The sequence below is a fragment of the Polypterus senegalus genome, chromosome 6 (assembly GCF_016835505.1).
Source record: "Polypterus senegalus isolate Bchr_013 chromosome 6, ASM1683550v1, whole genome shotgun sequence".
NCBI classification, from domain to species: domain Eukaryota; kingdom Metazoa; phylum Chordata; class Cladistia; order Polypteriformes; family Polypteridae; genus Polypterus; species Polypterus senegalus.
The window spans coordinates 166,504,534-166,530,724 of NC_053159.1; the positions used below are offsets into that span (position 1 = coordinate 166,504,534).

A 26,191-nucleotide genomic window follows, 5' to 3' on the forward strand; every position below is an offset into this window, starting at 1 on the left:
AGGCAGCATTTCTTACCGCTGTACTACCAAAGAAACCACAACAAAAAGCCACACTAACCCGGTTTTCTTTTCCTTCTGTTCTAGTCATGAATAGAAGCGCACTTGTTCTGTTACATTTGTACCTTTTTGTGAAAGTGCTTATTTGACATTTGGACTTCAGTCCCCACACATTACACTGTCATCATTTTGTCATTAGTACTGAAACATGGAAAAAGTTTGTCTTTTAGATATGAGTTCAACATTTCTTGCATTTCCTGTCATCCTGCACTTGCATAGATTTTTGTTGACACGGAACACACATGAAATGCATGTGTTCCAAATAACGATATTTTTTTTTTTAGCCTATACAGCTCTAGGTACCTGAATCCCTGATAAACAAGACTTCAGTTGGGAGAGTGGGGAGGGGGGGATGATAAGCCCAAGCAGCAAGTAGTCTGCTATACCGACACATTTACAAGACAAAAGGCGGTGACAGAGAGGTGCAATCGGATTTAAGGTGGGCCGGATTTACGAGTGTGTGGTTGTGGGTTTTTTTTGTTAGCTTTGGTAATTTTAGCGTTTAACACATGCATATTTGCTGCTAGTGTAAATGTACTGCCTGGGTTTTTAAAGTATAATACAGAATTAATAACCTATTTCAAAAATTGCCTGTATAATTTTTTTTTTAACTACATAAGTTAATTTTACTGGTGTCTGAATTTCGTAATCAGCCCATACTCATTTTTAAGGTTAAATGATGATCAGTAATACAGAATTTGTCACTGTGGATATTTTTGAATTTATTTTTCATAACTTAATCACTGAATGTATCCTTTTCATCAGCGATAGCCACATCTAACACAAGTGGAAATGGAAATGTGTTTTACTTCCTCTATATAACAATGAAGTCCATGGAAAAGACAAAATCATTAAGCAGGGTGGTGGTGGAAGGGTGGTCAGCCCCAACACGGATCCAGCTTTAAAAAATGAGCTTCGTAATGGCAGCAGGGTGTGTGAAATCCACCTGCTATTTCCTACATGAGAATGTCAAATCCTGAAGATCCGAAGTGTGTCCCCTTTTTAACTTATTGGGTCATAAGTAGCCAGATTCTATTCTGACTACAGTTTACTAACTGCACTACTGTAGACTGCTCGGATAAATGCAAGCAGCCACTCCAGCATGTATGATGCATGTTATTGACACCAGAGATTCATTTTAATGCCAAGTGTAAATACAGTAGTATTCGTTTATAGTTTAGCTGGATGACTATATATGAAGTGCACTTTAAAGGTGGTCTTTGAGAAAATGTAACTGTCATTGTATTATGTAACGTTTTGAATATTGATGAGGTGGGCTGCTTTAAGATTACAGGGCCTTCAATTTGACACAGCTGCTGTAGCTTGGATTTTTTTTTTTTTTATGATTTAAGTATTTTGCTGATTTTTTTTTTTTAATTACTATTTTCAGTCACCTTGCTGCTTCCCTAGGACATTTACTGTGACCCCAACCTAGTGTGCTACAGCCCTCCGGATGAGACGGCTGTTTGGTAGTGTTTCACTGGCCATGGTAGTTTTTCTTACTTCTCTAAATACCCATTGCTAACATGAAATTTTGCACTAGTTTACTTGTTTGCTTTTTTTCTCCAACTGTGTTACTTTGCTCCACTAACCTTTTATAGATGGTTTGTACTGGATTTTATCCTCTATTGTGATGGAGTTAATTCGCTTTCTCAATCCATATGATATTAAAAAGAAATTGTATAAGCTGTATGCACTTGTTAATGAAAGTGTTAATTAGTAAAACTCATGTACTCGTGCATATGTAATTTGTAATGATTTTTAAAAATGCAGGTTTATTAATATAGTTTCTAATAGGTCTTCAAGTCATATTGTTATGTGAGCTCTTCTCCAGCAATGTTCTATACATTAGTGATCTGTTTGTCTCATTCTTGCCTAGGGTAGAACTTCTAATCGGTCCATCTGCACATATCATTACAGTGATGCTTGGTCATGATTACTGAGCACTTGTTCTCTCTCCTAGGTTGCAGGTTTTGCTTCACTTTCTGTTCCTGCATTGTACTTCTGCTTACTAAATGGGCATTATGTCATTTTAACTATGACCAGCAACTTGCCTGTGGATATTTGTGCATTTTTTTTTTTTTTAAGCCGGGAATGCATAAATTGACTAGATCACAGAGTAATTGGTTCTTGCTTCTCATTGCATGCTTCTGGTAAGAGCTCTAGGTTAGCTTACATGAAAAGGTTGTCCCCACCCCATTCCTGGTTTAAAGTTACACAGTTCATTGTTTGAAGAGTTCAGTTTGCTTTTCATAGAAGCATTGTAGAAAAAATGGGTTGTCGTCTATTGTAGCAACCGAACAGAATGCTCTGCCGTAGTAAAGACTGAACCACTATGATAGATTCCAACTACTTCAGACACCTCAGAGCTCAGACCAACAGGTTTTCCCCTGAACCGTAGATGTCATTAACAGTTACACCACCATTTTCCATGGTTACTGTCTCAACGAATATCTTATTATTGCACCTGCACTTTTCTGTGTATTAAAATGTGTTATGTTCAGTACACAGCAAGTCCTTCACATACAGACTAGTTCTGTTTCAAGAGCATGTTCACAAGTCCATTTTATTTGCAAGTCCAGCAAAGTTAGCCTAGGCACCCGGCAAACACAATGCAACCTCCAACCCTATTTGTACATAGGAAAATGCTTTTAAAAGTTAATCTTTGTATTTTGTTACAGATTACTTGTGTACTTTAACAATAAACAGAAATTTAACTCCTGTTGAAAACATATTTGTATTCTACATTATGTAAGAAAATGCTTTTCAAAGTTAATATTTGTATTTTTTTGTTATAAATTGCTAGTGCATTTTAACAACAAACAACTGAAAATTTATTTTTTGTTTTCCATCTGCTGATTTCGGTAAAGTAGACTCGTTTTCCATGAGTGAATGAGCCCAAGTGATGGTCTTCCAAAATAGTGCATACAAAAGTGTCCAGGTGGAGTATGAAATCCAGGAAATAATCTTTTAAAATGCAATGAGCCACAGTGCTACCTTCCTAGAGTAATGTCTCCTCCACTTACCCCAACTGGGCTCTTGCAGCCGGAGGAGACATCCTCCTGACGGGTGCAATCCAACAGTAAATCCTGACTCCTTCCATTTGGCATATGCAGGGTAACCTGTCAAGCCACACATGCCGCACACGCTTGGCCAATGCTCCCCGGTGCTTGTTCAACAGGAGCACTTCTGTCTGTCACCGGTGATCTGCGAAATGCAGGTCTGTCCACTCCCTCCTCTTGTACTGAAGCCGTTTCTGCCCCACTACCAGGCCTCCGCTAATGATGTGAGTGTAGAAAATATTTATTTATTTAAAATGTGCCAAAGCTGCAGATCTCTTACCATATGGACATGCGTGTTTTCTATCTTTTGAAGGTTTGTATGTAAGGGGCTTACTGTATAGATCTCCAGTTTCTTGCTTCTCAATCAACTAAATCAGTGAATGGGGAAAAATGGTCACAATATATGTTTTAACATATACTGTAGTTTAAAATCAAGTATTTTATGTAACAATAATCTACATGCATATTCTGCAATTTCTCTCCCTAATCGCCACAAAAGTGTATATGATAGACACACATTTCCTTTGACAGCAGTCCAGTTTTGAGATAATTGTCTACCTAGGGTTGTGCATTATACCAGTACTGAAAAAAACCTTAATACCCAATTTTTAAAATGGTACAGTACCAGGTCAGGCATTTTAGTACCAGAAGTAATCAGTAGTTCTAAAACAACTTGTGGTCTGCTCCTCATTCCTCCAGTCTTCAGTGTGCTGAGGACATGCCTTTCAATGCACTAGAGTGGTGTTTCTCAAACTACGCATCGCCAGAAGATTGTGTTGTAAAAATTACAAAAGTTCATCAAGGTGTGAATTTGCTGTTGAGTGATCTGACTTCTGCAATTTATTATATGTTATGTTTATTATGTATGTATGTGTGTATATATATTTCTTTTTTTAAATTGCGGTAGCATGTTGAACAATGCCATTTATGTATCATGGAGAGCATAAAAATGTTTTTCCACAACTGCCATCTCACATCCTATTAAATATACAGACAACAAAGATGTGTATAAGAAAGGGATAGAGAAGAAAATCTGAAACACGAGCTTGTGGGGTGCAAAGACTGTGGAGCAGGATGTTAAGATTTTCTGAGTGTTATGAAGGGCAAGTGAAGTGTGTATTAATTGTACATACATATACAAAATGCAGTTTCATTGGCAATAACCAACTCCTCGGTGGCTCATTACATGTTCGCTATTTTGGCATCCGTTGAATCCAAATGTGAAGGAGAAGTGCAAAGAACAATTTGCATTCATTTTAATGTGATTTGGTGAGGAAGAATTCTTTCACAGGGCGTGAAAGTGATCTGATAGAGCGTTATCAAATGGCATCGTGAGGGATGAGATTATTACACCACTGAGAATGGTAATAGCATTAGAAAATATAAAAAGGTTTAGATTCGCAGTAGACATTCAGCAATATGTAAGTTGGTAGAGAAACATTTCAAACTGTTGTCAAATCTTCAGCACATTCATTCTATCACCCTTGTAAATATAATTTAATTTTTTGGTTTTTTTTTTTACTTGGTTTATTGAATTGTTAAATGGAACCAAGGGTATATTAATCTATTTGTGAACTCATTTAGAAAACTATTGTTAATGGTGAAGTTTATTTTGAAAATGTTGTTTAATAAAACGTTGTTTTAAGGTGAAATAAGCTAAGTTGATTCATTTTTGAACTTCTTCGTTCCTTCCATATCGCCACGTAATGAAGTGACTAAGTGGCATGACCTTTCTTACAGTCATTTCAAAAATTCTTATACACTACTTGAATTTGTTTCAGCTTTACTAAAACCTATACTGCACATTTCCAATGGCCATGATATACCTCTGTAATCCTAGTCCCTGTTTTGGATGCAGTTGTTTTGGGTTCAAGCTGCAGGTGATCCCACGTGCTTCGCGCTTATGTTCACTCTGTGTATACACCCGTCTTCTCCAGGTTCTCAAGTGTCCTGCAACAATTCAAACACACACAGGCCTGCTGAACCATCCCTATATTGGGTGTATCTGTGTGTGTTCATCTTTCGATTGACTAAGCACCCTGTTCAGGGGTTGTTTCTGCCTTGCACCCAATGCCCAATTACTGGGAAAGGCACTTTCACAACTCTGCTCAGTTTGTCTCTCTATGACTGTGCTGTAATGCTGATGATTCTCTTCTTCGGTGCCAGTACAGTGCTGAACCCCCTTCCCTAGAGAATTCAAAGGGGAACCATTGCTTCTAGCAAGTCGGTGAGGAGTGCTGTAAATTCTGTGTGGGACAATCCCCCTAAGTAACCTCCTTCCCTTCATCACACATTAGACTCTGTTCACTCTTCTGTTCACTGTGGGGGACAGCAAATTTCGACAAACTGGGGAATTCAAAAGTAAGCCGTAACTTCTAGCAAAGTAGGGAGACGCATCATTATGTGGCACAACAATTGCCTCTTTTGTTTATTCAGTTCTATAACCAGACGGGGGCAAGGGCTGGGGTTCTAGTTAGTTATCCATTATCTGCTTCAGAACAATTTTGGTACCAGTACCAAGGTCAAAAAGGTGGTATGGATACTGAATTCACAAATTTTTGTACCAATTCAGCACTTGTCCTGTATTGCACCCAGTAGCGTTTGTTGCACAAAATCACTGGACTCATTTACAAATATAATATTGCAGATGTATAAATTTATTAATATTCATATTTAAACTATGTAATGTAGAACTTTTGTAGTTTATTTACACTGATTTTTTTTTTTTTTTTTTTTTTTCAATAGTATGGATATGGTACTCCAATGCCAGGTGCCCAAGCGCCTGCCATGCCAATGGGTGCTCCAGGAATGGGAGGTCCACCACCAGGAGGCTATGGAGGATATGGTCAGTTTCCGGGGGGTTTTGGTGCACCCCCTGTGAATGATCCAATGTGGGGGTATTTTACAGCAATTGCTGGGCAGGTGAGTCTGTTATAGTCTATTTGTAAAGTATGATTACTGCAAAATGGTAACATTCGAAGTCTACTCTTATAGTATGTTTGTTTTTAGAAGCTACATATGAAGTCAAAGCAGCTACAACGGCCAGAACTATATGCATTAAGTAACTTGGGGATTATTCTATCCAGGGATAATTAAACTAAAGAATGAATTGTTTTTGTTCTACTTTAATATAACTTATAGAAATAAACATGGTAAATAATGTATTTGAAATTCATCTTTAGTACTGTTTTCAGATTTTAGAAAGCATAGGATTTTTTTTTTTTTTTTAATAGTTCAATGTCTTTCAATGTGTTGATATTTAATTTGCTGAACTGCAAAGGGTTGTTTTATTAGGATGGCGAAATTGATTCAGAGGAACTTCAGAGATGTTTGACACAGACTGGGATTCATGGAACCTATAGCCGTAAGTCAATTTATTATTGTTTGTGTGGTAGCTTAAAAAAAAAACCTGAAGTGAATAGTGCAACTGGAGCAGCAAGAATAAAAAAGGCAGACCGAAAGTCTGTGGTTACATAACGGGCACCCTCACAAGTAAAAGCCACTATAGTTTAAGGAGTTGTTCTTTAGCTGTGTTGGCTGAGATGGGTGCTCTATAATCCCGAATTACTCTCTTGCCTCATTTCAGGTAGGATGAGAAGTAATGATGAGCAGGTAGGAGGGGGCATCGCCAAGAATGACTTTTTGAGCAAAGAAAAATGGTCTCCCATCATTCAACAAACTTTTTTTTTTTTTTTTTCTTCCGTTTTATACTGTTATATACTTAGTCAAATGTGCAAAAACTTTTCAAAATACATAATTTTAGAAAACATTTTTTTTAATACAGATTTTTTCATTCACAGCTTTCAGTTTAGAGACGTGTCGACTGATGATTTCAATGCTAGATGTATCCTTTTTCATTCTTGGTATATACTTCGGTCAAGGCTGGTCAAGTAAATGGATGTTAGCATTGTCTGTGTTTGTTTCACATTTATACCATCATGCCTCAGTTCTATCATAGCTACTGTTACTGTCCCGAGGCTCTGGAAAACATTGATTTTTATTTCTTGAAATTGTATATACATGATACTGTATCTTTAATGTTATGTAGCCTTCCAAAACCTTACTGAACTTTCCAGCGAGTATCAGCATATGCAAATTTTCTTATGTATGCTTGCAAAGCAGAAAGATTGCATAGTTTTTTCTTGGTTTTAATTAGCTGAAGTTACCATTTCAAAGCTCTTAAAATATGTCCCTTTACATATGTAGTGTAATATATGAAAACTTTATGAAGTCATATACCTTGTTCTTGCCATGATCGCATTGTCCGTACTTAACTCTGCCCTCTTCAGAGAGATCTTACAGGAAAGATGGGATTTAATGAGTTTAAAGAGGTTTTTGCAGCCTTAAGTGGCTGGAAACAAAATTTCATGATGTTTGATCAGGACAGAAGTGGATCTGTGGAACCCCATGAGATGAGTCAATCTCTTTCTTCAATGGGTAAGAGTTTTTATTTTGTAATGCAAATGAATCCATGTATACCTGGTGTCCCTTTTTATGTAAATGTTAAAACTTTTCCTCATATGTTAGATGTATATAATTTTATTTTGCAGAATAATTTTGATAAGGTACAACATGATTGATTAGTGATCAGACTTCAATAAGTGGCAGTTCGAGGTTATGGTGAGGTGGACTTCTTAGAATTGGGTAATGTTGGAAGTGGCATTTCTCATGGATCAGAACTACAACAACAACATTTATTTATATAGCACATTTTCATACAAACAGTAGCTCAAAGTGCTTTACATATTAAAGAATAGAAAAATGAAAGACATAATTATAAAAAATAAATCAACATTAACATCGAATAAGAGTAAGGTTCAATGGCCAGGGGGCTAGGGCTGCTGCTCTATTTAATATTCATAAATGATCTTGAAAAGAATATGATCAATAAGCTGGTTAAGTTTGCAGATGGCACTAAAGTAGGTGGACGTGCAGATTATTAAATTTTTGCCAACAATATATTAAGAACTGGGAACTCATTGTTGGTAATCAGCTCTCAGATTTCCAGTTCTAATAAATGCTAACTTCTGCTTATTTCTCACTTAGTAATGAGTCATGAAAGCCTCGGTGCCAACAGCACTGTTTCTTGTATGGACTCAAAAAAAGGTAAAGATTAATGATGTTGGCTTTTTAGTGCCCAACCGTTTTTAATGAAAGGAAAAGGCCAAAAAACTGGAACATAGAATGATTGTAGTCCACAACTCGGCACAATTGCAACCGCACCAACTCTGGCTGAGTTTGGAGCTGCCAATTCATCTAGAAATAATTACTAATTGGAAGGAATGTAAAGGTTCTGCAGAGAGCAGTCGTACTGCATAAAATGATGTTCTTGATGCAACGGCCGTTTCTTCAGTTTTACACAAGTTAACCATTTGTCATAAATTGTTTCCTCCACACTCTCTATATGCCAAGTTCCACACACCTTCCCTTTTATAAATCCCAATGAATATGAAGTTTAACGCATATGCACGTGCCTACAGCCCTACCCGACTCCTTCCAGAATTTTGCATATTTGAATATACAAATCGCCCCCTTCTTTCAGTGTTTTGTTAAGACAATGGCAAAAGCTTGTGGGGGGGTTGTAGAATTTCAGCAAATGTGAAGTGAAAACAAGGAAAAACATACTATTTATTGGATTAAGCAGTGGTTTAAGCAACAAATGAAAGTTAATGGAGTGACACAGCATAGTGGAGATACTGGAAAGTTGAAGTTCAGAAAGTCGCACAGTACCCAAAATTAAAAAAATATATATATAAAAACCAAGTCGCAGCCCACCGTCTGTTTGTTCTCTTTCACACATTATTACAAAAGCTAACCACCGTACCAAGGACACAGCTGACTGCACACACACACACACACACACACACACACACACCTCTGCCTCAGAAACCGCTGGGAGACAATCTTGGCTGTGTGCTGACGGACACTGTTCTGGAGTCACAAAATGCAATAGTGGATGGTCTAAGATATGTGGCCAGTGAACTAAGGGCTGTACTATGTGATACTGATCACATTTGAAATGAATTGGTTAAAAATAAATGCATCTCCTTACTTGTTGCTACATTCTACTAATTACATTCAAACAAAGTTGTAACGTCCGATTTGGCTGATCGTTTGGTGGGTTGGGTTCATCATACCACATCTCTTCATGTATGGGCAAGCCACGATTGTGTAGCTCATTATGCAGCACACTACATGCTTGCACAATGCAACACACTTTCTGTGGACTTTATAGACCAGCACATTAGTAGAGTGGAAATGCTTTCTATTTTACAAGCAAGTTCATTCTCTGAAGATGCCTGTAGAGTGTAGTATCGGTGCTGAGTGCCACAATGGATAGATTCCCTGCTGTTTACGTGACTCTTTGAGGTGACCCGCTATCCTTAAAAGGACTGCTTACCTTTTGCCACACTAGTTGGTGAAAGCACTGTGACTGTGTGGAGTTGCTGTTTTTATGGGCTATCCCGCTATAGATGATTAATGGGAGCTCGTTCTTTTGGTGATTCATCCCAGGCTGATGTAACTTGTCCTGCATTGTTGCAATAGCAACATGCGTGTAGTGCATCTGGAAAAACAAATTTTTATGCAAAGTGTGCTTTTGATGTTTCTCAGTTCAAACACAGTGTAAGGAAATCTTATATCTGGATGACAAGTAGATCATACCATCCTAGATAGCTGGACTGGAGCAACTTGGCAAGTTCATGTTGAAAAGCTCCTGTGGCTATACACCCGAAGGTGGACAGAACTTGTAAAGGAGCAGGTAGTGCACAATTCCTCAAAGTCTGCCTTTGCAAAGCCGGTGCCAGTTCAGCACAAAGCTTCAAGAGGATAGCTCGTGGAAACTGAAAATCGACTTAGAAGCCAGTCCTCCGTCTCTCTCTCTCTCTCTCTCTCTCTCTCTCTCTCTCTCTGTGATGTTTTCTAACAACAGCTGTGGTAGTTGGAATAATTTGTCTATTCTGTGAGCCATTATATTATTGCAGAATGATCACAATCAAATGAATTTATGAATAAACTTGAATTTCGATGTATTTTATAAATCCTGCGTCACGGATGCAAATGTGAAAGAGAAGGGAAACAACACAAACAGTAGCACAGCTTTGACACTGGATGCCGCCAGTTTTCAAAAGTTTGCAAAACAGAGCAGAAATGTGTGTACACACAATTTGAGACTGCCGTGAAAATGTATGTGGCTTTATGCAAAGTTTAGTTTTTCTGCATCTCGGTGTGTGAAACGGGTGTGCGTAACATTTATGTGCATACACACCATTTTATACACGAGGACCCAAGTCTGTCTTGTAGCTCAGTATTCATCTTTAGCTCCCGCTGTGATGCTGCAGATATCCATCTGATCATTCACTTCTCCATTTTTTTTCTAGCTTTCCTTGATGTTTCACTTTCATTGGCCATGTGTCACTCCCACATAACACACTACTTCTTGCATAACTTTTTTCCTGCAGTGCCAGAAAGACTCAGTAGTGTCCGTTCAAGAAACTGAAAGTACACACTGGAACTGCAGATGAGTTTATTAGGAGAGCATGAACTCATCTCTGGTTGTGTGTTCTGTAATTCATCTGCAGTGCACATTCTTTGTAGCAAACGAAATAAGATGAGCAGTAGTTCTTCAAAAACCTGCTTTTATACTGACTTTTCTTCTGTCAGTTACCAGCAGATGGAAACTTTACTGCAAAACTTACTCATCTAGCCTTTTTGTTTAAGACCAAGTCCAACAAAATGTGTTCACCAAAACATTTTGACTTCTTATTCTTACACCCTTTGAACCACCAGTAGTGTTGATGATGTATCTACAGTGTGTGTGCTAAAACAAGTGTCAGTCATTTTAGCACAGTGTGTGTACAGTGGGTACGGAAAGTATTCGGACCCCCTTCAATTTTTCACTCTTTGTTATATTGCAGCCATTTTGATAAAATCACTTAAATTAATTTTTTGTCCCTCATTAAGTAGAAGTACCTTTTTGAGCTAATACAGCTATGAGTCGTCTTGGGAAAGATGCAACAAGTTTTTCACGCCTGGATTTGGGGATCCTCTGCCATTCCTCCTTGCAGATCCTCTCCAGTTCTGTCAGGTTGGATGATAAACGTTGGTGGACAGCCATTTTTAGGTCTCTCCAGAGATGCTCAATTGGGTTTAAGTCAGGGCTCTGGCTGGGCCATTCAAGAACAGTCACAGAGTTGTTGTGAAGCCACTCCTTCGTTAATTTAGCTGTGTGCTTAGGGTCATTGTCTTGTTGGAAGGTAAACCTTCGGCCCAGTCTGAGGTCCTTAGCACTCTGGAGAAGGTTTTTGTCCAGGATATCCCTGTACTTGGCCGCATTCATCTTTCCCTTGATTGCAACCAGTCGTCCTGTCCCTGCAGCTGAAAAACACCCCCACAGCATGACGCTGCCACCGCCATGCTTCACTGTGGGGACTGTATTGGACAAGTGATGAGCAGTGCCTGGTTGTCTCCACACATACCGATTAGAATTAAGGCCAAAAAGTTCTATCTTGGAGTTTGCTAAGACACACCTGAAGGACTCTGAGATGGTGAGAAATAAGATTCTCTGGTCTATATAGATATAGATATAGATATAGATATATATATATATATATATATCTATATCTATATCTATATATCTATCTATCGCTAGTGACACTGAGGATTTCAAAATAACAAAAACTGTTGTCAACACGCAATAAAATATTTATTGGTGTTAATTAATGTGTTAACGCAATAACTTGCCTAACCCTAAAATAAATAGTGTGTATATTGATTCTCGGGGCGGTAAGCAGTGACCCGGGGTTCATAGTCACAGGGGCCACAGCTACCACTCATGTGCAGAGTGGAGGCTTGATGGGGTGGTTCACTGCCCGCTCATCACGCTACTGCTCCTGACTGGACGCAGGCTGGATTGAGCAGAGGGGGGCGTTTCACTGCCCACCCACCACACACGTTTTCCCCGTTCGTTCTCGATGGGCTGTTTGCAAGTGGTGACCCGATTTGTGCCTCGGGTGGCTGCCTCTTGAATGGGGGCAGTGGTGGGCGATTTACTACTTTGGCCACACTGTGTTTTGTTCTCGGTGGGAGGACACTGCAGGCGGCATACCGTAGTGGAGGTGACTGTGTGGTGGTGAACTGCCCCTCGCCGCCCCCATTCATTCTCGATGGCAAGCCTGCTTGTACTGTTGTACATAGCTGGAAGTTGTCTCGCTCAGTTCATCAGATGTGCGGACGAGGGGCACCTGCCTGCTGTGATAGTGTGTACAGTGCTGTGCAGAAGAGCTCCTCTTAACCTTTTGTCTTCACTCTTCAAGAATGTCTCTGAAGCACAAATCAGATGTAAGTGCTGGTGATACAGTAAAGAAGAGAAAAACCATCACCATGGAAAATAAAGTAGAAATAATAAGGTCAGAGAGAGGTGAAACTCCATCATTCATTGGCAGAGCACTTGGTTATAGTCGGTCAACAATAGCATTTATTAAAATAATTAAAATAATATACCTGTTCTGACTTGCGTACAAATTCAATTTAAGAACAAACCTACAGTCCCAATCGTATACGTAACCCGGGGACTGCCTGTATGTAATTTTATATACACACACACACACACACTGGCCATGTTACCTGTTGACCAGTAATGATGTAAATTTTAAAATGTGATAATCTCTCCAGCTCAACGTGTACCCTCCACGCCTTTCAACTCCATACTCTTGTGTGTCTCGATCTCTGACCAGCGCTGCTTATCTCGCGCATACTCCCATAAAGCCCGCTGCTCAGACTGTCCTTTTTCTGTCCGCTTTTATTTTTCCTGTCTCCCTTTTTAAAGGTGACTCTCGACGTGCCTCCTATGCCTGTACTCTGCCTTGTGTGTCTCACACTTGCACTTTCTCATTCAAGTTGTGTGACCAAAGCCAAAACGGAGTCAGGCACACCTCCCTTAGCGTTTTATTATATGGCAAAGGGGTGTCGTGCGGTTAAATCTTTGGAGTGCTGAACTGCTAACCTGTGCTGTTTGGCGTGCTGTCCTGGCAGTAATTTGATCGTCCGACTCCATTCCTTCTTTAAAAGGCTCTTTCAGGCGCTTTTTGATGATCTGCAGTACCTCCAAATTTGGTGCGTGTTCAGGTTTGTTCTGTTGGTGTTGCGTTTTTTTTTTTTTTTTTGTTGCAATTCCGTTTTCTTGATGTTATTTTGTATACAGCGTTGTTTTCTTGTGCTGCTTGTTCTTGTTGAACCCTTTTGAATGTTTGTGAAGCTCTTGGGTAAGGTACCATGTCAGGCATTGTTCTGTTTTTTGCTGTTGTGCTTTGTCAAGTGTATTCCGTATTTAAGAGCTCCTGTCGCACTACATGCCGTGAACTTGCGCCTTGCTGCCTCGGCAGTGCCAGGCCCACGACTTGAGAGCTGTGAGGCAGTCACACAAACTCCTACTTGGTTTTCGATTGTAACACAAATGAGGATTTTTTTTTTTTTCCCATTCAGTAAGTGAAGCCTGGTGCTTGGGTGTTAATTTTGCAGAAGAGGTTGCAGATGCACACAATGTGGGCTTTCTACTTCTAGGTTGAGGATGTGTGCTGAGCACCACTAGTGGTGTGCGGGCAGCTTGAAAATAGCAGTGCCAATTGGGTGACACATTTATTACCATTTAAAAAAAATGGTAACAGTGGTCCCTTAGTTTCACATAAGCTGTTGCTCCGCTCTCCGTATCTCATTACTTGCCGAGGTCTGTGTGACTTCTTGGGAGTGTTTGTTTTGTCTGTACCTCTGGTACTTGGAGCCCAGGGGGTTTGGGCCAGGATGCCACCCCATCATAAAGGGTTTTGAATGTGTCTGAGCATTTCTGAGAATGTTAAACCTTCTGATTGTGGTTTGGTCTGACCGCATGAGAAAGACTAAACGTTCCAGCAAATTATAATGGGATGTTTTGGGTGGCGTGTGATGTACTGTCACCTTGTCTGGGATTGGTTCCTGCTTTTCACCAGGTGTTGCTAGGATTGGCTGTAGCTCCCTTCTACCACTTAGTCTTTAGATTAAGCAGACTGACTTGTGCTTTTATCCATCTTTGTGCTTGGAGTCCTCATGGATGTCTTTGGAGAGACCTGAAGTGAGGTTCTCTGGCCAGTCCAGCCACATCTGTGGGCCAGTTGAAGTGATTTTACATGGAAGCATGGGCAGATATTTCTGGAAACTCGTACGGAATCTTGACCGTATTAAATAGGTGTTTTATACTGAATGTGGGACATGGAGTGTAAATACTCCATTCTAACATGGGTTGTTGTTATGTGGCCTTGGTAACTTGAGTTTGTGACCTGCAGGCATCGCCCCTGTCAGTCCACCTTAACTGGCCCTTGGTGTAATGTGACAGTGGTCTTCAGTCCATACACCAGTCTCTATTTCACTATTCTCCCCTACCCCAGTGCTGATCATTCACTAATCTTAGGGGGTCGTGTTGGGGGGCAGTGGCAGCACACTCCTGTGAAAGTAGTCGTGCCCAGTGACTCGACTTATAGCAGTGGGCTTGTGTGTAGGTGAGAGTTCAGTGCCTGTGACGTAGCTAAGAGGAATAAGAGACCCGGGGATTTTGGTCCTCAAATGGATGAGAAGCTCATCTGTCTGATGTTGCATGGGGTGTGGTTTTTTTTTGTACCACAAGAAGAAAAAGGCAGCGATTTGCATGTGAACTCCTCATACCTGTACACCCTGCGCTTTTTCAGGCATACTTTGGAAATGGGAACCTGTGCTGGAAAGCCATTGTACAGTTGTGTCTGTCCTCACACACTGCGACTCGAGTCAAGTCATGTCATGTGATGCACTCGGGTGACCAGATCAACGCACTTGATAATCCCGTCTGCCTGGAAGTCTTGTTATGGGCCATTGGCTTTAGATGTCATGTTAAATAATAATGATGACGATAACGCTGGCATGTTGTAATCATACCCACAATTCCTACATGCATGCACACCATCTTTAAAAAGTTACATATTCTCAATACACTTGTGCCCTTGTATTCTTATTAAAATATATTTTAACTTTGATTTGTGAATTGCTTTTAATATTTTATGCCGTGGGCATGTAGAGCCATTGTGATTTGTTCTTTTGTGGTTTTTAATCCCGTTATTGTGTGTGCTGAGCAGCTTGGACAAACACTTCATTTAACGGCTTTGTCCCTTTACAGCCTCCTCGCATGTTTGAACGCCGTTACAAGTCGGCCATTCATGGCCAGTGGCGGCCACAACTCCAGGAATCCTAGTGGCACATTCATTTGTGGCGCAGTCTTTGTGTTGACTGCCAGCGCTGCTATCTTGGGCTGTTGTGTTTGTTTGATTTACTTCACAATTAAAGGGCCACACTTGTTTTTGGACATCAAGCCAGGGCACAGACTGAGTGGTGCTTTGCTCAGACGCCTGGAGCCACTTTTTCATTTCTCATTCCTTTGCTTCACCTTTTGCATTTATGTTGTACACTTGCATATTTAAAGGTGCACTTTCAGTAACGCTTGTTTCAAATGTAATCGGTCATCACTAACAATTCTATTTTTATTTCTTTGTTTCCTAGGATACAGGATTAGCCCTCAGGCACTGAGTGGCATTATAAAGCGTTTCAGCAAGAATGGCAGGATTTATTTTGACGATTATGTGGCCTGCTGTATAAAGCTGAGAGCTCTTACGGGTAAGGATAACCCCTTTTATTATCCACCCAAATAACGTCACGAAATCCATTAGCAGAAGTGTGTTTGAACTTCACTCTTTTTTTTTTTTTTTACTACAGCATTTCCTAGAAGATTTATTTATTTATTTTAATTTGCTTATTGTAATGATGATATTTTAGTTTGGGTCCTGCAGAACTACATCCATCATTCACTTAGTCTCTGGTGATAAAACCTGAAACTCTTCATAACACTACTAATCTCCACAATGTGATCCACTAACAACCTGACTTTGCAGTGGTCTGAGGTGGTCTTCATGCGGCCCATTTCTCATGATATTCCACATTTAGTACTTCTTCATATTCACCATCACGTCAATATGGCGCACTTCACCGAGATGGTTAGCCTGCCTACTGATGTTTTAAGTGGTATGAAGTCCCAAGGCAGCCATTTGTAATAACACAGATATCGGTGCTTTTACAGATGTGACTAATTTCAGTGGCCTGCTATTCTGTAAAGTGGCTCTTGGGCCGTTTTTTTGTTTTCTTCAATTGCGATTATGACGGCTGTAAAGCAGATTTGAAAGCCGTTGGTGTGCTCGGCTCGAGTTTCATTTTAATTGTCTGTCTGTCTGTCTGTGTTGCTCTTCTGCAGACACCTTTAGAAGGAGAGATAACATGCAGCAGGGCTTTGTGAACTTCTCCTACGATGAAGTAAGTAGCCGGCCGAGTGACGTGTTTAAGCCGTGTGTGTGTGTGTGTGTGTGGCGGTTTCAGGATGCTCAATTTCATCTGGTGTTGCTTGTTCTTTCAGTTTCTACTTTGTACAATGACAATCTGAATTTCATCTAAGGACTCCAAATCAAGACTTTAAAATGGTGATTTTTTTTTTTTTTTTATATATACCGACTCCCACTGGGCTCCTGATTGCCTGAACATGCTGCAATTAAACAAAATGAACACTGTGTTTTATTTGACCTTTTTTTTCCTTTTTTTTTTTTTTTTCTTTTTTAAAGAGATGCATTCAACTTTGTAACCTAAACATATCTTGAGCAGTTGGAATGTATCTGCATGACGTTCTGCATGTGGTAGACAAAGTGGCTTGGGACACAAACCTCCTTAATCACGAGCTGAGTCAGGGTAGCTTCACGGTCTTCAATCTGATTTTATTGTTCATACAGTACTGTTCTAATTCAGTTAGGTGTGGATTATAGTAAGTACCGCTCTAATGCAATTATGTGTGCTTTATGTTTCTCTTAATAACTGAGCTGTTGGTAATTCTGAAGAAGGGAAGCAAAATTAAAACAAAAAAAAAAAAAGTTAAAATAAAACCCCTGCTAGCCTTTCTGGCGTATATAACTCTGAAATTAGTACTGCAGTGAATATCTAAAGTATATAAATAGTCACAAAGCTAATGTTAAATGTATGCTTACTGTTTTCAATATTGCCATGTGTATAAAAGTGAGAAATGTTTAATATTGATAATGGAGTTTAATAAAAAAAAATAAACCAACATGGGCTGACTTTGACTTTCATTCCCCAACCACGACTCAAACAATCCTAAAGATCATACACATTTTATTTATTTCATTATTTGTACAATTATCAAGAACTGTTTCCCAAACCTACTGTGTCTAATTTTTTTTTTTTTTTCATTCTTTCAATTGAACACACAATTTGTTTAGGAAAAGAAACATTCAAATAATCAGCTGTTAAAGTGTTACATTGTATAAAATGTCATACAGTGGCAGACTTTATAAATGCTTAAAAACAAGTGTGTTCCACGAAGATCAAAAAAATCAACTTTTTCCCCAAATACTACTAAATTGACAATGTGCAAAAATAGGCAATTTTCAAGGATCTTTGTTAAAGTGAGTTCTTCCTTTTCCAGCCTGACCAGATCATACTGTTTGTGTTTCATACGTGTTGATGCATTATTGTGGGGGTTTGGTGTGGCGGTCGGTGGGAGTACTGGTACCAGACCCGTACCTGTCGGCCTGCTAAATACTGGAGCAGAGCAACAAGAGTGGATTTGTTCAGCAGCCTGGAGACGGTCGAGACGACTGTTCAGACGTGACCACGTTAGGAGAAACCGACAAGTCTGCAGCCCACTTGGCCATAACGTGGATATACTGCCATCCGTCCAGTTTGTCTTTAAATAGTTTTCAGTTATTCGTTTTTTTTGTATTTACATAGTTCAGAAATAAGCAAGTTACGAGGAAGTTTGAATTGATGGTAAGAAGAAACCAACAAATTATAAAGGAAGACGTCATATTGTTCATAATCGGAAGTGAATTTTCTAGCATGCTTTATTTTTTTAATACAAATGGTAATTGTAATCTACTTTGTGCAATCTTCTCCACATCTCAGAGGTGCATCATGGACCAAATTGCTACTTGAAATTCACCTGGTGTGGTGAACCAACCCCAAGTGGGGCGCTGGTCCTGGCCTGGCATCTCCTGCTGCCTACCCGGAGTGGCGTGAGCCGATTCAGACCGTGGTTTACAGAGAGGAATACAAAGAATTCAATATTAAAGGCATATTCCTGATCTCATTTACTGTAATTTAACATGAGGAAGATATTATTATGAGCAAAAAAGTTGTATATGCACCAGCAGTCTGGACACGCATTTGTCTTTGTTTGAATTTGATACTTTTGAGAGAGAGAGAATTTAAAAAAAAAAAACATTAAAAGTAACTTAATGCAGCCAAGGCGGTAGTAGTCAAACGATGGGTACAAAACCCCATTTTCAGCAGCCGTTCCTTCAGTGTCTTAATGGTCAGCTGTGGTTATTAGAGAAACCTTTTAAGTGCATTAGTGCCACTGAGTCCTCTTCTCTAGGAATGCCAGTACCATGCATCCCAAAAGTTCAGTTGTGAGTCTGGAAATGGCTTAAATGAAATCGCTTTCTCATCAGACATGTCAATACGGTGTGATCTGGGGTCCTTCTCTCTCTTTCAGAATGAAGGACTTTCCAAGTGACAGAAGATTTCAAACGGCCGTGTGCCTCAGTGTCTTGAGGGAAGATGGTGAAGTGGATCTAACAAGAATACAACATGAAGGGAAAGACCTCGATTATAGAACTGCAAGATATAAGGACAAACACCTCACAGGTCCTCAGTTGGCTTCTTCTATGGAGCAGAGAATAGATGATGCTGGGATACTGGTCTAAGAGCCAAAATTTCAAAGAAAATGCCACGTCTAAAACTGGTAAATAAAGAAAAGATTAAAATGGGCAAAAGAACAGAGGCATTGAACAAAAGAGAACTGGAAAAGTCTGTTCTGGTCAGCATCCCGGTGTTGCTTTTTCTCTGTTGCAGGCGATGCTGGAATTTTATTTGGCATCTATTGAAGGCAGATGCCAGGTGAGGACCCGACTACAGAGGCTTATGCAGTTGTATGTCCGTGCCTTCCCCTTCTTTTTCTAGCCTGTTAGTTGCAGTTCCTCTCTCCTCAAGACCGTAGCAGACACCGTTTTGTATGATCTCTTCTGTTTCTTGGCAATTGAACACATGGGGGTATCTTTCATTAAGTGAAAAAATTAATACAATATATATCTGATACAGAACGTATCAGTCGAGATTTATTATATATAGCTTGACTGATCTCTTCTGTTATGAAGGCGATTTCTTTTTGGCCATTTTAGAACCCAGAGCTGCACTTCAGGCATGCCAGTCTATTACAACCCAAGTGGAAAGTGACAGGTTTCAGTGGTGCTAATGCCAGTTACAAAGGTTTCTCTAATAACCAGTTAGCATGAATGAATCTAATAATTAATTAGTTACCATGCCCAGTGTGGGTTGGGTGGTCTTGTGGCCTTGAAACCCCTGCAGATTTTTTTTTTTTTATTTCTGTCCTCCCTGGCCTTTGGACCTTACTTTTATTCTATGTTAATTAGTGTTCCCTAATTCTATTATTATTAATTTTGTCTTTTTACTCTTTCTTTTCCTTGTAAAGCACTGAGCTACATCATTTATATGAAAACGTGTTATAGAAATAAATGTTGTCATTAGCACCTGCCTAAGGATAAGCTAAGGGAGTTGACAATTAGGACGATGAAGGAGTGGCTGCTGAAAATGGAGCTTTGCAATCCTATGGGAATATTAAATTAAAAATCTGCCATTTCAAGTAGTAGTAATGTCCTGCGTGTACTTTTAAATTAAATAAATAGTATCTTGATTTAAAAACAAAACAAAACAAAACAATTCTCTCATCTGAATGTGTGTGTGTGTGTGTGTGTGTGTGTGTCCAAGCTCTTGACTGAATATCTGTGCTTGTGGTTTTCTACGGAGATTGCGTGTTTAACATTGACGCCTATGCTTCAGGTATCTGGCAGTGCTTTGAGTGCCTCGTCGATTATTCAGCCTGATTTCTCTCCATATCAGGACTACGGGAAAATAAAAATTGAATTTGGAATTCAAGGAAACTTTGGACTTTGCTGTGGCCCAGGTTGCTGGGATTGGCTTCAGCTGCCCTGAGCTCCGGGTAAGCAGCGGGTTTGGAAGATGGCTTGAAATAATACATCTAGCATATTTGAATGTATGCCGTCACTAATCAGAAAGATGCTTAAAAGTCGGCGCCAGAAATATAGAATATTGGGGAGGCTATGGACAGACATTGTGCATTGCTAAATTACAGATTTAGTATCTCAAATGATTTTAAGATTGTGCAAGTACATGCAAAAGCTTTAATTTATATAAAAAAAAACAACTAACTCTTTAACAGGCCCGTTAATAAGATCAGCCATTTCTGGAGCTCCCTCTGTGTAGGTGAGGCTGTTTAATCGTAAACTCTCTTGCGTGTCTTCACCAATACTGTACTAACAAACGCCATTGTTGTTTGTCTGCCTAAATTGAAAATGCCTCCAAGTGTACACGTCTTGATCTGGTATGGTGGATGTCCAGAGACGGGCTTAAACACTTGAGAACGGTTCAGCTGCTGCTGCTGCTCCATTGTTCTTATTCCTGTCCCATTGAGTGTTGGATAGATGAACAGTTAACACATTATTATTTATTTATTTTTTTTTTAACAAATGATATGTATTGAAATGAATGGTAAAAGCTTATGAAACATCACTAACTGCCGTCCGTGTAATGTGTCCGCGTGAGTTGTAATTGTGAAATCTTTTGTGTTGATTTTTGGAAGAAATCCTGTAGTGCACTTCAGTTACAATTCATAATAAGGTCATTCTTAGATACTTCGTGTTGCCTCTGAAACGTCATTCAGGCACATTTATTGCTTTGGCTTTAAAGCCTTTGTTTGTTTTCTTAAACATTTAAAGATTTTTTTTCTTTTTTCTTGAAGACATTTTTCCCATAAACATTACTTTAAAAAAAAAAAAATAAGGAGTACAAGGCGCAATTCTGATCACTTGGGAGGTGAATATTTTAAGCTTCTGTGCTTTTTAACAGTTTGGTTTAAGAAGTTTTTTTTTTTTTTTGTCTGTACAAATAAAAAACAAATTGCCTATAAAACATGCAGACATTAAAATGGACTCTCCTTGAAGTAAATCCTTAGATTGAAACCACATGCAACATCAAACAGTTCCTAACATGCACTGTGTGTCTTGAACTAGCATGTAAGGTGCCTTCTGTTGCTGGCAGTGATGCGTCGGAAATGCATACAAATTTATTTTTGTTCTTTTTTGTTCTTTATACACGTTTTAATTTTTGAGCAAAACTTGAAAGCTTACAAAGTTTGTAAAATCTACAGTATTCTTGCATATGACAGTATCCTTTTATAGACCCCTGAGTCAAACGTAAGAAGAATCCATTTGTAGCAAATACAAACGGCCACGATAGGTGCCAGGGTGGAGCGTTTGGATTGTGGTTATTTCCCAGGAAGACCAGGATCTGAAACATGCCGGTGAAGGCCTAACATTCCTACGGTGCTAAGAGATGAGTCTGGCAGAGAAGGATGTCTGATTGGAAGAAGCAGCGTCTTGGATGGCTGGCTATAAAACGGCGTCGTTTGGTCATGGTCCTGCTCCATTAAGGAAGCTAAATTCTCTTCAGACGCAGTGTTCAAGTGTACTCCACTGGACAAGGATTCTTTGGATTTGACGGTGGCTTTTTCCAGCTCCAAAAACTCTGGGCTCTGAAAAAGAAGAAGCAAAGTCGTCATTAAGCTGGACGTTGTTGCACATGGCAGCTTTTTGTGCGTTCTTACCATGAATGTGGCCTGCAGTTGCATCACGGAGTGGCTGAGCCGCTGCCTAACTGCAGGGCTCCTGCGCTTCCCCTCTTAGCCGTTTGTCACTTCCTACTGTAAGAGATGGCCTTGCAGGGGCCTCCATCTGTCACGAGGGGGAAACCGGACTGAGCTGGTTGTGCTGCAGCTTTGGTGGGACGAGGTTCAGTTCCTCTTTTACCTTTCATGGCAGCCCTTCATTGTGGTGCAATGTTTATCCTGTAATAAACTCTCAGGCCGCATTACGTTGCCGAGACGTCAAAAACCTGTGAGGCTCGGTCAGCCGTCCTGCTAAAAAGGAGTGGTGAACTGGCGGCCATCTCTGACCAGTCACAGGCTGAAGGTCTTTTACAGTATATAGCACCGTTAACAGTCTGCACATGCAGTGCCTAGAAATGTGTTCTTCTTCACTTGTCTTTACACATGTGATTGCTATTAAACATTGAACCACAGAGGACTCCCTTTGACTTTTTGACACTGATCAACAGATCTTTGCAAAGTGGTCTAAATTGATCACAAATATAAAATGCAAAATAACTGATCCCATAAGGCGTTCACCCCCTTCAAGTCCATATCTAGTAGATGTACCTTTGTCAGCCATGACCCCTTAACTTGGAGTTTCTCTTTCTGTCAGCTTTGCATCTCATAGTCTTTATGGCAAGAGTGGCGTCAAGAGGTTTTATTTTTTTTTCTGTAGTTTTTTTTCTTATTTGCCATTGTGCAGCATTGCTCACCATTGACTTGTATATCACAGACATTTTCATTAATTCATGAAATTATAATTTTTTTTCTTGGCCATCACTCCAGACTACTTGAAGTAAGTAACGTATCTCTCTATTATAAAAAAAAAAAAAAAATCCTGGGAGGGAGACTAGGGAGACGTGATGTGACGAGATCTTCTTGGAAGACAATTTGACGTCCACGCGAGAGACAAGGCAGTGAGACCACATTTAAAACAAGTTCAAGGACATCTAACCTAGCAGTTGTTGGAATGCCTTTGATAGACAAACCTCATGTGCTCCCAGCTCTTCAAACAACGACGAGCGACAAGCAGAACGTGCGGCTTGCCAGCAGCAGCAGGCAGCCAGCAGATGATCCGACTGCTTTTCCTTAGTGTGCATTCAGCCCACCTTTCTCAATGAGAGTGGCAGAGACATAAAGTGGCTGTACAGGCTTTGAAATGGTCAACGCAAAGTACGACAAGCAGAAGACGCAGCTCGGCAGCAAAAACAAGCCAGCGGGTGATCCGACTGCAATTCCTTAGCGTGCATTCAGCCCCCCCACCACCCTCACAACACAAACAGCGTTATACGTCCTACAAGAGAGATTTAATCACGCCCGGGGCCGGAAATAAAGGACAAGTATTATTTTTACAAAAGTTTTAAAGTTAAAGTAAAAATAATGCATATGTAACAACACTCATGAAAATAATAATCTCTTTAAATTGTACATCCGGTAAACCAAACCCGGGGATGGGCGAGCAAAGCCCCCTAGTATTTAAAATTTTTGAGTGGTGTATTCCTTTACCTAAGGGCAACCATAAACAGAAGTGTGGCCAAACTCAATGTGGACGTACTGTGAGCGTCAAGTCATTCATTCCTCTCTAGAGTGAAGGACACCAGTTTAGGGCGAGACGCTCACTCACAGCCAGAATTCACGGAGACCGAGAGATCTTTGGGATGTGGAAGGAAAACCGGGCAGAAAAGGCGAAGTGTCAGAGCTGTCGTGGAAAAAAAATGAAATCTGAGCAAGTGAAAAGAATTTAGATCCTGATGTTCGGTCTAGTTTTCCTTATTGTTATTGACATAAAAAAACTTTACAGTTTTTTTTATTTTGCATTTATAATTATTTAGCATACTGTACGAAATCTTGTCAAATACATTTTGCTAACCCCATTGGCCGATTTCTTTACTAAATAAAAGCAAACCAACTCCCATTTAAAGTTTGGTGGTTTTTTTTTTTGGTCTAGTTTTCGCTTTGGCCTTTTTTTGCAGTGTGGGTTTGCTCTTTGCATTTTATTTGGTCAGGTGTCTGCAGTAAATTCTGAGCATTTTAAGTTAACTGGTGACTCTGTGAGTGATCGCGGAGGTGAGGTGGTCTCTCTCTGCTGGTTCCTTCTGCTCTCCCAGTGCCGCCCCACAAAACTGAATTAGATAAAATGGACTCAAGGGTGTGTACAACTGAAGGTCTGTGTGTCTTTTTTTGAGGATGGCTAAGCCCGTGGTGCCCATTTTACTCTGCTCTGACGTGTTTTAACTGTGGCCTAATGTCTGAGTGTCATGGCCTGTGAGAAAGATGGCCAAAAGGCCCTAAATTAAATGGCCTGGCAAATGAAAATCACTTGAACGGGCCAGACATGGAGTAGTTATTGAACGGGTTGGGGGAGAACACTAAAACCTTAAAACCTAAGCCACCACTCAGACTCAAAGATACACAGTGCCTGCTCAGATATCTTCCTAAAGTATAAATGCAAAAAAATCTCACGTGTCTTAAATTGAAATAAGAGTTGTGTCCTTAATACAAAGTAAGGATGCCAAGACCACTTGTGTCGTCTTATTATCATATATAGGTGGGCAATGATGATGCCATCTGAGTCGTGTGTCTTGTAAACAGCAAAAAAGCACTCATTGAAACGCATTCATGGTTAAGACACCAAATATAGCAATAATATCAGAAAAAACGTGGTGAGCATGAGAGGCTGGAGAGGCAGATCACAACACGGTAAGCCGTCTGCCCCCTGAGCGCCTCACTTAGTTAGTGGGGGCTCCACCGTTGAAACGCACCATACATGGGTTAGAACAAAAACCTGCAGCCACTGTGGCTCTCCAGGACTGTGATTGAGGACCCCTGGTCTATGGCCAAAAACCCATTTTTGTGCTCTGCTAATTGAAAGCCCAATTCGTTTTTGAGTGATTATAATATACCCTTCTAAACTTCCTTTTTTAATATTGTTTAAAAAAAAAAATGAACTACTTAAACATTTATCTATATTATTAGGTCTGTAACACACTGCTCATGTGAGGATTTGACCCCTGACGCCTTCTACCCAAATCCAACCATCTTCACTAAGGGCCATGTCACACTAGTTGACGTTTCCAGTGATTTTTCCGTCATTGATTTCATTTACATAATCTTAGCGAGTCGGAGGCTGTCAGCAGCACACTCCTCAAAGCCAATTGTAGGGTACAACTCACTCCAACAAAATCACAGAGATTTGCTTTTGTCTTTAGTCGTAGGAGGGGCTTGTCGTACATGAAAGCTGACAACCAATGAATACTCATCTGGAAGTACAATCCATAAACGCGCTTACGAGGAATAATGGATGCAGCTGATTTGGACCTTACAAACAGAAGAGATGCTCATCTGTTGGAAGTGCTTTACGTGCCACAGCAGAATGGAAAAATAAAAGGCTGAACTTGCTCTCCCTTCGTACGGCACCATCCCCATCTGGCAGAATGTTATTTGGTGTCACAAAAAAGGGCAAGCACAACTGCACAAGAAGGTCGTCATCAGTCACTAAAATGTGGCATGCTCAGCAATCTTCAGTCATTTAAATTGAAATGATCCGGTGATGAGATCTGCTAATGCAGTCAGTAAGTTGGAGATACCCAATGACCAAAAGTCACATAATGTGACATCGGCTTAAGCAATGGTTTACCATCTAATTGAGGAAGATTTTCCTTAAAATCCTGTTTTATATAAATGGTGATTCACTCACCTTTACCATTCTTCATGTCTTTCCTAAATAATGTGTCCCTCCACCCTACACCAAGATTTGTGGCAACAAGGTGGACCAATTAGAGATATTTATACCACTGCTAAATGTTATAATGGTTTCATGCCGGGCGTGTATTGTACTTTCTGAGGTTGTCCTGACCCTGAAAGTGACCCTTGGCCAGGGGTGGGCAAACTATGGCCCACGGGCCACATCTGGCCTGTTAGTCTTTTTAATCCGGCCCGCCGAAGTTTGGTACAAAATTGCCCAAATCAAATCATATCATAATTATGACTGCATTCATTTGACCTTGTCCTGTAATGCCTGGCGTTCCACCAGGTGGCGCATTAGGCGCAGTGATACATTAACTTGATTTTGCGGAGCCCGGGTTACTCTCTGTTATTACTCTGCTACTGCTCTGAACCCGTCTGCAACAATGAGTGGGCCAAAGAAAAGAAAAGTGGACAGTGAGTGCCGAGTGTTTAATAAGGAATGGACAACTAAATACTTTTTCACTGAAGT

General features: G+C 40.0%; 2 protein-coding genes across 4 annotated transcripts in view; one reads left to right on the top strand and one right to left on the bottom strand.

Moving 5' to 3' along the window:
• gca (grancalcin) overlaps positions 1–17,269 on the top strand; it is a 36,019-nt gene extending 18,750 nt beyond the window's left edge. The window contains exons 2-8 of the mRNA XM_039757503.1: positions 5,865–6,041; positions 6,414–6,483; positions 6,920–6,963; positions 7,409–7,556; positions 15,675–15,788; positions 16,420–16,478; positions 16,579–17,269. Of these exons, the coding sequence (XP_039613437.1) occupies positions 5,865–6,041; positions 6,414–6,483; positions 6,920–6,963; positions 7,409–7,556; positions 15,675–15,788; positions 16,420–16,478; positions 16,579–16,605 (639 nt within the window). The 3' untranslated portion in view covers positions 16,606–17,269. The remainder of the gene's footprint in view (positions 1–5,864; positions 6,042–6,413; positions 6,484–6,919; positions 6,964–7,408; positions 7,557–15,674; positions 15,789–16,419; positions 16,479–16,578) is intronic.
• Positions 17,270–17,402: 133 nt separating this feature from the next.
• LOC120531779 (potassium voltage-gated channel subfamily H member 7-like) overlaps positions 17,403–26,191 on the bottom strand; it is a 440,320-nt gene continuing 431,531 nt past the window's right edge. For all 3 annotated transcript variants that reach the window (XM_039757502.1, XM_039757501.1, XM_039757500.1), the window contains one exon: positions 17,403–21,861. In XM_039757502.1, coding sequence (XP_039613436.1) covers positions 21,595–21,861 — 267 coding nt within the window. In that variant the 3' untranslated portion in view covers positions 17,403–21,594. The remainder of the gene's footprint in view (positions 21,862–26,191) is intronic.